Raw genomic sequence first — 15,350 nt, 5'->3', positions numbered from 1 at the left:
GGTGTAAAAATGATAAATTAATTACTGAAAGGATAATCTTCTAAAGCGGTATAAAAATTATAAATTAAACTATATTCCAGTTACAAAATAACTCACCTAAAGTAAAACTATTTTAAGATATTTAAAGAAAAGATTTTCTGGGGTCTGCAGGACAACGGTTCGTATACGTGACATTCTATGTTGGTTGGGGCAATATTACGTATACGTAATTTTTGATTTGTATTGGATTTCGAAGCTTCAAAAATCCATAGCTAAGCCAAAAAAATCATTAATTTCAATTCGGAAAGCTGTCCTATGTTAGTTTTTGATAGGGTAATAAATTTGCATACTTAAACAAAATTTAAAATTTTTGTCCATTTTTGAAAAATTGTACGATGTAACCCCTTTCTATTTTTTGCAAAAATTGAAAATTTTGGAAAAATCAAATTTTCTGCCGGAGGTGGCTAGATCGATTCAGTTTTTAATGCTGATTAAGAATATATATGATTTATAGGGTCGGAAATGACTCCTTCACTAAGTTTTATGGTTCTGACTGAAATTATAAAACCAGGCAAGGGTATTAAAAATAAATTATTTATGTAAATTCAACAATTTAATAAATGTTATTAATAATACAAAATTGAATATACAAACAATGGAAACTAACTTCGGGCAACCGAAGGTTATATAATCTTGCAGTTTTTAATTGATTTAACGGGTAGAATCTGAAATCGATTATAACTAAGCTTTACATATTCGCATTCTTTGTATCAATATTTATTAATTTTTTTGTATTAACATTTTATCGACAAATTCAAATTTAAAAAACTCATAACTAAGCCAAAACAGCCTTAATTTCAATTCGGAAAGTTTTTAATAGGTTAATAAATCTGCATACAGTTTAAAATGTAAAAAAATTCAAATTTTTGTCAATTTTTACGATATATAAAAATAAAAATTTGAAAATTAAAAAAAAAATAAATTAATGCCGGACATGGCTAGATCGATTTCCCGTTGAATGCTGATCAAGAATATATATGAATTATGGGGTCGGAAATTACTCCTTCACATAGTCTTAAGCTGCTGACTGAAATTGTAATAACATTGAAAGGGCATCAAAAAAACTTACAACTTCTTAGAGAGTTATTAGAAAAAAATTGTATACATTCTAAGAAAATATAAAACAAGTATCTTGTAGAATATTTAGTGAAATGTGAAAATTATATAGATATTTATAATGTGAAATTTATATAGAAATGTGTGTATAAAAACTAGAGTTATCTTTTGATGTTCAAAATAACAATTAATAGCAATTTCACAAAAGTAAAGTAATAACTATAAAATGCTTTCGATAATTAAATGGTTTCCTAAACTAAAATCTTTATAATTTCTTAGAAAAACTATCTACTAAACTAAGGTTTCTTGCTCTGTTTTGATTTCAATATAAAGTTAAATTTGAAACAATGGATTTCTCTATGTGGAATTCACCTGCAGAACCTAGAACTCCTGGCATTTGTTTGGGGCATTTGAAGCCGAAAACAAAAGTCATGCACTTCAATTAGCATTAATTTGGAGAATCCGGAATTCAAGTCCGTTTCACTTCGCTACGTTTTGCTTCGACTTGGTTTGGTTTGGCTTGGCTTGGTTCCCCGGAATCCTTGCTCCTCGACTCCTTGACAACTCCCGCATCCACTTCTGGGTAGGAGTAGCCATTTTCATCGACTGGTTAATCAACTAATGCTCCTCCATCGTTACTCTGTTTCTCTCCTACTATTGTGTATACATTTGTATATTTGTAGGTCGCATTTTGGATAAATTGAAATATCACTCGAATTTCATATTTAGAGAGCATCGACTGAAATATGTTCTTAATATAGCTCACTTTCGCCAGAGAGCATTTATGTATATTTGACTCTGATTTATTACAACTGAATACCCTTTGAGCTTGAAGTAAATTTCAACTGCCTTTTGTTTTAACTGTAGTAAAAATAAATGTGTGTTTAGAAATATCCTAAACTCTTGCTGGTAATTTAAATCTTTTTCCCAATTATTTAAAACTGTAATGATTTCCAACCACTTTGGGTATAGTTAATATATATATGCCTAGTATCTGCTGCAATTCAAGGCTCATATTTCTGCCTCTGTTTGTGGCAGGACTCTCGCCAATCACATTCACACAGGACCCCGAGCGACTTGGGGGGAAAATGAACGGCCACCTGCCTACCGCGGGCCTTCAATCGGAACTAATTATTCGGAAAGGGGATATGACTGACGACGTGCACAGCTCACAGCTCAGCTGCTGAACACAACGAATGCCGAATAGGAATCTATAGGGTTACAATTCTCCTCAACACACACACACATAATGTATGCGTGCCTGTCGAATTATCGTATTCGATTTTAAAAACAAAATAAGCATAACATTGTGACCGCGGGACAGAGTGTCGGATGTGCCAGGGATTTGTGATATGCCGAAATACCGTGCAATGCCAAAAATCACAATTTAAAGGCATCCCCGGGATCTGTTCCCATACATTTTTCGAAGCGAACAAAGGAAATTCGAACAGTAATTATGGGAACAGCAGCAGCAGCAACAGCAGCAGCAGAAGGAACAAAAGGGTATGGGCAAACAAAGGACAATGGTCGGTGGTCGGCTTCACTGAAATTTAACGAAATTTTCGCACGCCATATTTTTCGGTTGATAAAACGAGTTCCCTTTCTGTCGATTTTTCCCCAAAAAAACCAAGATGATCTTCGCAAGATTGCCTTCACTCTCTCAATGCAAAATGTCAGTGCATAATATCAGATTGTACAAAAATGTAATGTTTTCTTTTTGCTTGTGTTAATAAATAAAATGTAGTTAAGGCTGACCTTTTTTTCGTGGGCGTGCCTGAAGCTTATAAATGACGTGTCACAGCGAAGCGGAAATAAACACAATTAAAAACGCATCAGTGGCAAAATGGTTACACATGTGCGGCAATGGTGGGTTAACACAGGGGGCTGAAATAGCCCACACAAAGCAAACCGCAAAACAAGAGGAACAAAGGCCAGTCGGCAGAGGCAACAAAGGAACCAGCAGCTCCTCACAAAAGGAAAGAAGAAACATTTTCCATATATAAAAAGAAAATTGCACATACAATTGTGTGGTAATGGTTACAGAATTACTTTAAGTGAAAAAAATAATACTATATGCTACTACTGCCACGGGGAAAAGGAAAGGAAAGCAAAGGAAAGAATGCAGAAAATATATTTTCCCAGGCGACCAACGCTGCGTATGCGTAATGCCAGAACAATTCGACAATTGGCAGGACTACAACAACAAGGTATGAGCTGGTTATTGAGGCCCGATTTGGCTGGACAAAAGGATGGGAAATTAGAGAGAAACATACACATGAATTGAACAACTAAAAAGGCCCCAGGATATGCAAACAATAAAAGGCAGCTCATGCATCATTTACCATAGCATACTCTCCTGCTAACTGCATTATGCCTCATAATTGGCACATTAATAAGGCTTTTGCAATAACTACACCATATTGTTGATAACAAGAAAACTGAGAAAACTTGTAATAATGGAAATTTGAAAAAAAGGGAAAGCTAAATAACATAATAATTAGGAAATATAACTACTTATACCAGAAGTTCAATGAATTCTAGGATATGTATAAGATGTAGCTTTACTTTTATATATGTATTATATCAAGTCAAAGTTGGCTGCTTTTCTTATTAAATTCAGAAGCAAGTTCAAAGTAGGCTTCTGCTTTTGCTGTTACCTGCTTCACTCCCTCGTTGCCAGTGATCCCTGATTATTCGTAGAGACCGGAACTAATATTGCTGTGTGCCTTAAAAATAAAATTTATATATTCAAGATGAACTTGTGCTTGCTATTTTGGTTGCTGACTGTCCTGACCATCGGAAATGGTCACATTTACCTGGATATGGTCACTGTGGAGGTGCCCACCGATGAGTTTAACGACGAGTCGACCTCTGGACTGAAGATGTACTCTACTGGGGCAGATTATAATCAACACAATGCTGCTGGCAAAGAGGATGACTCCTTCCTGGGCACCACATTCTTCCAGGGTCCCCGGAAGCAGTGCTTCACCTCTGATGAGATAGCTTTGCTGCGTGCCCGTCAGGGTTTTGAATGGTTGGTACCAAAGACATATCCCAAATATCTATCGAACAACAATATTGTTCATATGCTAATCCGTTACTGGAATGTTGTCAATCAAATTGTATATCATATGACCGATGACGATACCGAATCCCTGGTGGAGGAAGCCTTCTATGACACATTGGGGGCATATCTACGCTACCATCTACTGCCCATGGCCCAGGTTTCCTTCTATGCCGGTCGTCTGACTCTCAACACCGTGGAGAATTTGTTGAACGTAAAACGGGAGTGCCATGATCTGCTCAAAACAGATGGATATGGTTGGCGTATGCCTGGCATTATGAATATTACGGATCAACTGAAGGGTCTGAAGATAGAGCCAGCCAAGCTGGGATTTGAGGTAATTAAAGATGGCACCAACATTTGCAATCAGTTGGATCTGGGTGACAATTCCGATAAGGGTCGAATGCTTTGGCTATTGCCGAATCTAGAGCCAGTGGATGACAAGGGTTATTTGACCAATATATATCTTCCCTTTCGCGAGAAACGCATGTACAGCCTCCGTTCGTCCAGCTCTGCCTCCCAGCTGAAGCGTTTCCTGAACACCATAGCCGCTTGTCATACTTATATGGATGTTAGTCCCAAACATTATAACCACATGCTACTCGACTGGATACAGGAGTTTGTGCCCCAACACTTGGCTGACGAACAGTTCTATCCCGGTCTCGATGGAATCCTACAGATTCAGGAGAGTCTGCTGCAGGCCAGCCGGGAGGAAGTCAAAGATGAATATGATTCGGGGAAGCCGCAACGCTCCATTCATTTTTGGGCGGCAAACGATGAACAAGAACTGGAGAATCCGTATATGGATGAAAGGCTTTACATTGCAGCATCCATAGTGCTCAGTGTAATTTTCCTATCAGTAGCGATAATTCTTCACTGCACTCGCATCTGTGGCAAGAAAAGGAATGAAGACAATTCATCCCAGGGAACCGAAGAAATTGAGTTGGTTGAAGTCACCACCACCGTGGTTAAACCCAAGCGAGTCAAGAAGGAGAAGAAGGTCAAGATTGAGACACCAAAGTCGCCGCTTAAAAAATCGAATGATAGACGTTACTATGGCCATACGGCTAGATCCATGTCGAATGATGGTAGGTTTTGTATTGGTACGAATATCCTTTGTGAGGAGTTAATAATTCTATATTTACCAGATCGTTCCACCTCTACATTGGGTTATCAGCTGAAGCACAAGGTTATGCCAATTCGCTTTGATAATATCCCCTTGGAGAGTGTCCGCAAAAGCTACAAATATTCGCCTTTGTCATCGCAGCACGAGTTGCAAACGTGTCAGTGTCAGAAAAAGAAAAAGTCAAGCCGTGGAAAGTAGGAGTCTGGGTTCATTATCAGGCACACACCACAGGATAACAGGATCACAGGATCATAGAATCAATACCATACCAGTTTTTTTTTACCCTCCTATATACCTTTGGAACATCCATCCTCTGTATTTTGAGGCATCTTATATGGAATGTTCATTGTTTATTTTATACAACGCACAAATGTTTCCAAATTGTAACAGAGTTCAAATTAAAAATGTTAAACCTCCAAGAGAAGTTTTTTGAACTGTAACTAACCTACCTAATAACCTGTATTAGTCACCTTGAGAACTCAATCGAACTGACAAACTATCATATGTGTATTACCCATTCCCTTTTTGGCCCTTTCTCAACAATGTCCTTGCACGCCACCTTAGCGATATTCGCATGTTTAGTCGCCATAAGCGAGTTGTTCAGATCATTTACACAACATTTGCATCGAAAGAAAGAAATATATATATAGAAGAGTTGGAGAGCAGGGAGCTGGTATTGATAGGAACTTTATTTTAGGGACAACTCAGCACTTGAATGTCGACACAAATATGCATTTAAATATCAACAATAAAAGACGAAAGCGAACAAGGCAGCGAACAACTTAATGCACGCATATTAAGTCTATTAAATACACACGGTGTGTGTGTCCTGGGTGTGTGCGGTGCTTGTGTGTTTATATATATGTATATTTAATATTTCTGTGAAGTACCTCCTTGAACTGAACCAAAGCCGGCTGAGCTTTAAGCCGCATTCAGCTTTGTGGCTTCTTGGCAAACGATATAAGCCTACGGGCTGTTATGGTTTTGGCCCGGTTATCCCCCAAGATATTTCACACTTTCTAGCAAATATTTATGCAGTCAGGCAGAGAGAAAGAGAGCTTAGTATTTGGCATAATTTAACCAAGATTAAATCAATATTAATATTTCAACTTACTGACTTCCGGCAGAGCTGCATGGCAGCTACAGGAGCTGGAAGAAAATAAAATGATAAAGTTAGGTATTTAGAAAAATTAAATAATAGAAATGTAATGTTCATAAAATATTTTTAAAATACAGAAAGCATTTTTCAGATATTATATTATATTAATATTATATAGGACTTGTCAAGGGGAATCCAATGGAAAGATATTGAATTTTAATAAAAAAGGAAGCTAACTTTAAGAAGACTTTACTAAACTATGTGTATTCTAGGTATATAAAATCTTTATTTTTATATGCTAATTTTTGTGGTAATTCCAAAATTTGCAAATATCATAACTAATCAAAAAATGGATTAATTTCACTTCGGAAAGCTTTTATATGCTAGTTTTCGATAGGGTAAAAAATCTGCATACTCAGTTCAAAATGTAAAAAAATTTCAAATTATGGACCATTTTTGCAAATTTTAACGATGTAACCCCTTAAAAAATATTGAAAATTTGGAAAAAATAAATTTTCCCCGGACATAGCTAGAAAGATTCTCCTGTTGATCCTGATCAAGAATATATATGATTTACAGCATCGGAAATGATTCCTTCACTGATTTTAAAGCCTCTGACTGAAACTATAATCGTATTTTTAATTAATTTTAATTATAATAATAATATGAATACAAACTGATCAAAAGCGAGAAATGCTTCCTTATGATATTCCCTACTATTATTAATTATCAATTTAATTTTCTAGTTATTTAAAAGAACTAAGCATAACTTTGATTTCCCTTACTACCATCTACAATATAGTTTTTTCCTCTATTAAAGCCTCCACAAAATCGTTTAAAAATAGAATGTTTGTCTGACTGAAATAAGGTCTTTGATCGATTTCAGGTATTTATGGGAAAATGAGGTCTCGTAATCAATTGGCCATACTCATTTTCCCATTTTCCATTTTCATTTGGCTTTGCCCCTGTTGTGTTTATAAATGCGGCGTTCTCGTAATGTGGAGTAAATTCTACCAGCAAATGCAAGTTCATTGCTGTTGTTGTTTTTTATTATTGTTATATTCGTTTGCTGATGTTGTTATTGTTATTGCCAACTGGCCACGAAATTTAATTAAAACGATTTTCCATTGGCAAACAAAAGTGCGGTGCGGCAGCAGCAGCAGCAGGAAAGGGAAATTCTCGCCATTTTCCCCTCTCGGCACCAATTTTTGTCTCGCGATGTTGCCTCGTTTTGTCATTAATTTAAAAATTTGTCTGAACCCTTTTCAACTGACAAAATCGGAACATGGCACGCCCCCTAAAATGCTGCCCCCGAACCACACACACACAAGTTCACACACCCATCTCCACACACACACACACTTCCTCATATAGCAAACTTTGCTTTCGTTTTGAGGTTTTCACCCCTCTCTCATCCTGCTTGCCAATCGTCGTTTTCGTTCACCAACACGAAAAAGGATGTGTCCTTGCGACGTTGACTCATTGCATTGCACAGCAAACCTTCCACACACGCACACACACACACACTTCTACAGAGAGAGAAACTAAGACATGGAGTTAAAACTTAAAAAGAGAATAAACGCAGAAAAACTAGTTATCACAAAATACTCATACTTTAGAAGCTGAATTATCTCTAATCAAACCTTAAGCAATACAATAGTTTTCCCCATTTACTAGTTTTTGTTTTTCTCTCAGTGCACCTTTATCCACATAGCAACAAGTCAACGGAGTCATGTTTTGCTTGCCATTTGTCGAGTTGACCTCAGCCCTTGCCCCCTTACATTGAATGGGACTCAGCTATTTGTAGCATTTAATACATATCCGCATGCCCCAAGTGGTTGCCCCTTGCTTGATCCCTGTCCAGGCCCCAGCTGAATCCTTGCTGGTCCTGCTCCTGGTCCTGGCACTTGTCACCACCGCTTTACACACACACACACGTCAGCATATATGTATATAGGTTTGGACCATAGCTTCTGCTCCTGCTCCCTTTTACTGCTTCTGGCATATTCTGGTTGATGGACTTGAATGTCAGCAAATTGTTGGGGACTCTGCATCCTGTCATCCGACAAAAGACAGTCTTGCATTCCTAAATCAAATTTTAAAGACTTGTGTTCTTTTTTTAAATATAATCAAAAGGAAGTTATATAAAGCAAGGGTTTGAATAGCATGAAACAATTATCAATAATTATTAATGGGTATTTAATGTTTGTTAAAAATCCCTTTTAAAATATATTGCTTATTCCTTGTATATCCTTTGGTATAAACTTTTAACCCTTTAAATAAACAATAATTTTTTGGCGCCGAAAAGCAAGCAACAGATTTCTGCATGTCAGCAAAAGGACCAGGATAACAAACAACCAACCATAAAAGAAAGCCTGATATCCAGAGACAGACGACAGACAGACAAACGTCAACCGCAAAGTGACAGGTGTGTGTGTGAGTGCTGCGGACAGGTGGATAACCAACCAGGTGAACGCCCTTCTCTACCCTATCCCACCCTATCCAATCCCACACCTCAGCTGGCGTGTCCAGACGACAGTTAATTTCCTATTTGATATTTGCTGTTAATCTAATAAATTTGCACGTCGACTGAATCGACAAGCAACCAAATGAATTGAAAGGCACACACAGTTACAGACAGGACATGTGACAGCGGAGGAGCAGGAGCAGCAGGAGCAACAGCAGGAGCAGGAGCAGTAGGAGGAGCAGCCGTATCCATTGTGGCCATCCTGGCTTAATCTCCAAATTAATCTCATTTAGCCTATAAACTGCAACACTGCCAACGGTCCGCAAGTAACTCCCTGGTAATCCTTTTGTCACAGTTCATGACTCGCCAGTAGTTCCTGCTTTCAGCTACAAAATCCAGCTCTTGCCTGGCTCCATCTGTTCCATCTCCTGCTCGGACTCCAACTGCTGCTCCTGTCTCCTGTCTCCTGCTTCTTTTCCCTTTCTCGAAACGGAAACCGAAAATAGGGAAAAGTGAAGTCAAGTGTGTGCTGCTCATAAATCCCATTTCCTGACTGCAGAGACAAGGCCAAGAAATACCCTTTAAGTAAGGGATAGAGTAACCAACTAAAGTAATCTGTGAATAAATATAAATAAATTTTAATTAAAAGCTTTATGGATGGAGTTGCATTCTATAAACTTGCTATTAGACTTTCTAAAAGTCTTCAACATTTATTAGAAATTAAATAAGTTAATCCGAAAATTCTCAATTCAACTCCTTAATTACATAAATCAATTAGAAAAAGGACCCTGAAGCTACCTTAAAAATTTTGGTATCTTTTTTTCGCAGCTCTAATAACATTTTACCATATTTACTATGGTTTTTCCTTTGTTTTTTTCGGGTTTTTCTCTCTGGCTGGCTGGCCTGTGTGACTTTCGCAAAAGATTAAAACTGAAGGTGTGGCTCCGGTCAGACAGGACCTGCCCCCTTCCCATTCCCCCCGTTTTGGCATCACTGCGTCTGAGGTCGGTCTATCTGTCTGCGGGTCTCGAGTTTTGGGTTTGGGTTTTGGGGTTTTTGGGTTTTTGGGGAGTTTGGGAAGTGCGCAGAGTTAGCTTTGGCTGCCATCTCTCTGTTACACGGCAATTACATGACGCTGAGCGTGGAAAGCCGGGAAAAGCAGCTTGTGCTTGTGCTTGGTTGGGAAAAGTCGTTTGTTTGCATACCTGGCTAGCTGGTGATAACAATAATCCTTGACAAGCCATAAACATCTTAACGTCCTTGTGCCCGCCACCGTTTTGCATTTAGCATTTACCATTTACCATTTGCCATCCAGCGCAGACAAATAGACTAGAGTTGCAAATGTCGGGGAGTCCTGCCCGAGCCCTGTCTTGTCGGGAGTCCTGTGGGGTTGCCCTTTGAAATTGTAAACCCAACAAGCGTTCTCTCGGAGTCGCAAAGTCAATTTGAATGTTTGTTCTGGGGTGCGGGGGATTTTGCCTTTTTTGTGGCGTTCCTGTTACTCCCTCCCTCGGCAGTGCTGGCAATTTGTCCTTTTTTTTATCGAGTCCTTGAAGTCGAACCTGGCAAAAAATTGGGCATTGTTAGATCATGAAATAATTATTTTTCTTATTAAGAAATTGATTAAATTTAATTGTTTTTAGCTAGAAGTATATACTATTCTTTTACAGTGACATAAACTCAAACTTAAGGGTATCATATTAATATATATATTCTTAACAAATCAAAGATCATTATCAGACTTGGCTACATTACCAGATTCCATAACTTTTTATACAATTAAACAATTATAAATCCAAGAATAAACTCTTTTCTTTTTTTTGTTTATCAACCGATTCGAAAGTCCTTTTTCACATTGACATCTCTGCTTCCCTTCGCCCTTGCCGCTTTCCTTCCCTCGGGTCATGACCCTTGAATAAGCAGCTAATTCGTTTATTATTTTTATTGTTGCGTTGACATTATTTACGTAAGCTGCTTGTCAGCTTTTCACTTAGGCTGCGGCAGCCGGGAGTTAAGGGTCCAAGGATAAGAACAGGACGACAGGCAAAGAAGGCAAAGAACGGAGAGAACATAAGACGTAAGGACAGAAAAGCGGAAGGCTCTTCGCGTCGGAGACTTTATTATATTCATTTCCATTTTATTTGCCCATTTACAAGTTTCAATCTTTATGCCTTCAGTTTGCTACCAGCCTCCCTCTTTGCCTCCTTGGCCATATCCTTTTCTGGTGCCCAGGTCGGTCCTTGGATGTCGTGCCAGAGTTATGCCTTTATTTGGCACTTGATGGCAATTGCCTTTGCCCTGTAACTGAGCCTGCTGCTTGCTTGGTCGCTTATTGACTTGGCCCCGGCTATTGATAGAGCTTATTACGGATTACGGATCGAGGATTGCGGATTGTGGATAGTGGGGGTTCAGGGAATAAGGCTTTAGGGATGCAGGATAACAGGAAGGATGGGTGGAACAGGGGCTGAGTGAGCTGTGACTGTACTTGTGTCAAAGGGGTTTCTTGGAATATAAAAAGGTATCAAGGGGATACCGAAGAAAGGTTCTTGAAGTTTTTTTTTGTGCCAACACTATGTATATTGTTCTCGTGTATCTTTGTCCAGTGTATAACAATTCCAAAAGTCACGAATTAACGTTGTAAATATTAACAAACGCAAGAAATCAATAAGAATTTTTAGCAGAAATGTGTTTTGGTGAACGCCTGCGCTTGAGCAGGAAATCAGTGACTGTCTGGAGATCTTCACGTTTGAGCATCTTAATCTTTGGGACCAACTGGCGCAGCATATCGATTCTCTGTTTGGCCTCATCGGCGGCGTTATTAGCCTCAATGGCACTCTGACGGATGCTCTTGAGATCCTCCTCGGCCAGATTCATGCACTTCTTTAGGTTGTCCAAACGCCGTGTTGCCTCCGTGAACAGCTTGGTCTTCTCCACCTCCTCCTGCTCGGCAAAGTCGGCCAGGTAATTGACATCCGCCTGGGTGCCGAGTGATTCATTGTACATGGACATCATATTTTCCAGACCCTGACGCGTGCTCTCCCGTATCCACGACACCCGCTTCATGGTGCCAATGGTGATGGCTATGGCTCGGTTTCCCTCATCGATGGCTTTCTGATTCTCAGCCAGGCGCTTGTTCAAAGCCTCCAATTGATTTTTCTTACCGGCTAGAATATCGGAGGCCGCTGCGGCCGCCTGTTGAGCGTGCTCCGATAGCACTAGCCGAATCTGCTGAGTGGCCGCCTCACCACCGGCCTTCAGGGCCGCCGCGGCAGACGTGGCTGCCTCGGCAGCCACCTTGCTGGCCATCTGGTGGTTTATCTTGCACGAGGCCTTGGTGCCCTTGTTGCAGTTGTTGAAACTGGGTGATGCGTCAGTCATGCTCACCAGCAGGAGACTGAACACCACCAGGGTCGTCAACGGGACAACAAATTTCCAGCACATTTTCGATTCCAAAATATTTATCTCAATGGGAGAATGAAAACGGGAGAGTGAGGTCTGAATGGTTAGCAATCCAATATGGGACTGATACTACAAGCTGTACAGCTTCGGTTTGTTTCAAAAAATTTGTTACTAATTTCATGGATTACTTGGATCTTGTAATTTACACAAAACTCGTCCAAACTTTAAGCATTCTCAGCAGAAATTCTATTTTCTTCAAATTATCTACTCAGTACATTAATTTATAATTACTTAAATTCAATTTTCTTTAAAGTTATCTATGTACTACATTAATTAATAGTGATTTAAATGACTTAAGCATTCTCTAAATACTTTCATCGTTTAGAATTTGATTAATTTCATTAGCCAGCATTTCTGGAAGCCAAAAAATAGAGATTTCATTGAGAGACAGAGCTTCGTTGGCTCAATTAAGAGGATTTGCTAAGAAACACTTGAAACACTTGAGTTCTCAAGAGTATTTCTCTTCCACTTCCGCTTTCCAATACCGCCAGCAAATCCTTTGCCTACATTTCGATCTTAGAGCTTTATTTCCTCCATTTCCGGTTCCGTGGTCTTCGTTTTTCCCCCACTCTTTTTTTTATACGTATTTCATAGCGAGGCACTTTTCCACTTGAGTGCACAGACACACACACAGCATAACTAAGGATAACTAAGGATCAGGCCAATACGACAATTGTCCTGCCAGAGACAAGTCTCAAACATGGCGAGAAAAATGTAGGAAACTAGTAACTATAAATAGAAAATATATTGAGTGCTTGAAATATATAAATTCTTCATGAATTATGTTGCCTTTACTATGTTTAAAAGTTATCTATTCTTTTATAGATTTATTTAGATAATACGTTGTTTCCCATTAAATATTTCTCTCAGTGTTGTTACCCGCACTGTTTCCCCCTTTTTGCCGGCTCAATGGCCAACAGTTCAGGTTGTTTGGAGCCCAAAGCCGAAGCTAAAGCCAAAGCCAAAGCGCTCAATTAGACCGCAAGGCGTGGTGGGCGGTGGGCGGTCGCCCGCTGTTTGAGTATTGCCCTGAGGGGCGTGGCATAGGCGGCGGTAAGGTCAGTTGTCAGTGGTAGGCAGGGGGAGGGAGGGGTATAAGCTGGCTCGCAGTGAGCAAATAAAAATATGACACGAGCTGGCATTTTTCCTGCTGGACCAAGTTGACACTCATGCCGCATTTTCCTGCATATTTCCTAGCTACCAAGGGGCGTGACATTGCCAGAATGGAAAGGGGAGGAATTTGGAAGGAGGGAGGAGTGGTGGGGGAGAGGGAAAGGGGAGGTCTGTGTTCCTAGTGTGACAATTGCGCCGCCGGCCACACGAGGCGAGAATCTCTGGCCGGGACTGCTCATTTACACTTTGCCACATGTCCACAGTGTCTCGGAAATCTGTCGCATCAGCACTAAAGTCCCATTCCAGGGGCGGAGTTGGAGTAACCCCACCGAAGCAATGGGGGAGAGGGAGGGGGAGGAGCCCAGGGGCGGGTCAAGTGAAAAGGTTTAGTGCATTCTTGTGCGAGGTATCAAAATTTTGCAAGCGAGTGTGGAGAATGTTGTGAATGTAAGTCGTAGTTTCAGAACAAAGGGGAAGTTGTGTCTTAAATATTACTTTATATATTATATTTAATTGTTTTTTAATTTAATTTTAATTGGAATGGAAAATGCAGAGATTTATTTAGTGACAATTAAATATTAGAATCACATTATGAAGACACAAAGTTTTTAAAGAAAGGATTTTTGGCAAACACTTAAAAATATATGGAGCATTATATGTATATCTTTGCATTTTGGAGATAGAAATAAAGATTTTTAGACGCTGTATGATATATTTATTGATATATCCTATACTATATATGTCATTTTTCTATCGATATATATTCCTAAACTAATACTGTTTAATTTAATTACTGAATGCTTATGCCTAGAGTTTCTTCTTGATTTAGTATTGATTTAGTATTTGATTTTAGTACCACCTTCTTTCACTTTATTCTTTATTAACATATAATAAATTAATTATAATAAATTTAAGACAAACTAAATAACATTTAGAGGTACCAACTAGTTGTGAGTATAAACCAAAGACCCCAGTTATTCCTATTTCATATGTGTGTAAGCAAATATAGTTATAGCTGTTGTACTATCAGAGACCCGACCAGGCTACAAATGACCACGTACAGTGGACACTGGACATTGGACAGTCTTGTCCACACGCCCCCAAAATCTCCCATATTCGTACAATGATGCCGCGAGAAGTAAGTTTTGCTGACCATGACAACGACCACACATTGACCAGAAATGTGCAAGGGAAAGGACCAGAAGCAAAGCCAGAGGTTGGGGGAAATGAGCACGTTTCATGGGCCAGTCAATGGCCAAGTTGTCATTTTCCCCTTGCCCATTTTCACACTCTCTATCTCTCTACCAGTGTGTGTGTTTAATTCTGTTTACTTTCGAGGCAAAACTTGGACCTTATTCCCTTCATGCATTCCCAAGTGTGTGATTTTAAATGTCAGCAGCAGCAGCAGCCCAGAAAACACAGGCATTTTCCCCACAAGAAGCCCCAAAACTGATTTACTTAAAGTTCCAGCCAAAGAAAAGCTAAATATTTTTGGTAACAAACTTAACTAGTTAAGAGAAGAGAATATATATATGTGCAACGGGGGAATGCCACTTAAGCAGCAGGCAAAACAATTAAATGCCAGCAAATTTCCGTTTACCTTTTTGCACAATCCGAAATTATATTAGGCCAAAGCCAAAGGGGCCTGCAGCCAGGATAACAGGCTCCCAGTGACGCTGTACTTCCATGTCCCTCGAATATTATTTCAATCTGAGTACAAAACGCCGACTGGGGAACGAGGCGACCTCCTGGCAATATTTACTCTAATATTGAGTTTCAGCCATGGCACTTTGTTTCAATTAAAGGCCAGAGCCCCCAAAAGGACTGGAATTTCAGATTGGAACAGGTTACCCTACCAGCTACGGGTGCTCCTGCTCCTGCTCCTGCTGCTGCTCCTACTCCTACTCCTGCTGCTGCTCCACCTTCA

At 39.4% G+C, this 15,350-nt stretch overlaps 3 protein-coding genes and 1 long non-coding RNA gene across 14 annotated transcripts in view; 2 read left to right on the top strand and 2 right to left on the bottom strand.

Moving 5' to 3' along the window:
* DIP-beta (Dpr-interacting protein beta) overlaps window positions 1–15,350 on the top strand; it is a 46,329-nt gene that overhangs the window by 3,122 nt on the left and 27,857 nt on the right. The gene's annotated exons all lie outside the window — the stretch shown is intronic.
* Window positions 3,191–5,704, top strand: LOC110181942 (uncharacterized). Its single transcript, XM_020949879.2, has 2 exons — window positions 3,191–5,247; window positions 5,308–5,704. The coding sequence occupies exons 1-2, from the start codon at window positions 3,849–3,851 to the stop codon at window positions 5,481–5,483; spliced, it is 1,575 nt and encodes a 524-aa protein (XP_020805538.2). The 5' UTR covers window positions 3,191–3,848; the 3' UTR covers window positions 5,484–5,704.
* Window positions 6,400–15,350, bottom strand: part of LOC147643301 (uncharacterized) — a 44,144-nt gene continuing 35,193 nt past the window's right edge. Inside the window, exons 2-3 of the long non-coding RNA XR_015272399.1 lie at window positions 10,057–10,413; window positions 6,400–6,434 (exon numbers count right to left, since the gene is read on the bottom strand). This is a non-coding gene — a long non-coding RNA (uncharacterized LOC147643301). The remainder of the gene's footprint in view (window positions 6,435–10,056; window positions 10,414–15,350) is intronic.
* Window positions 11,065–12,484, bottom strand: LOC110181917 (uncharacterized). Its single transcript, XM_020949853.2, has one exon. It carries the CDS (start codon window positions 12,290–12,292, stop codon window positions 11,513–11,515), a length of 780 nt encoding a protein of 259 aa, XP_020805512.1. The 5' UTR covers window positions 12,293–12,484; the 3' UTR covers window positions 11,065–11,512.

Source organism: Drosophila serrata, unplaced genomic scaffold (assembly GCF_035046125.1).
Source record: "Drosophila serrata isolate PLE 108 unplaced genomic scaffold, ASM3504612v1 contig_276, whole genome shotgun sequence".
In the NCBI taxonomy this organism is placed as follows: Eukaryota; Metazoa; Arthropoda; class Insecta; order Diptera; family Drosophilidae; genus Drosophila; species Drosophila serrata.
This window is presented reverse-complemented; position numbering and strand designations above follow the sequence as displayed.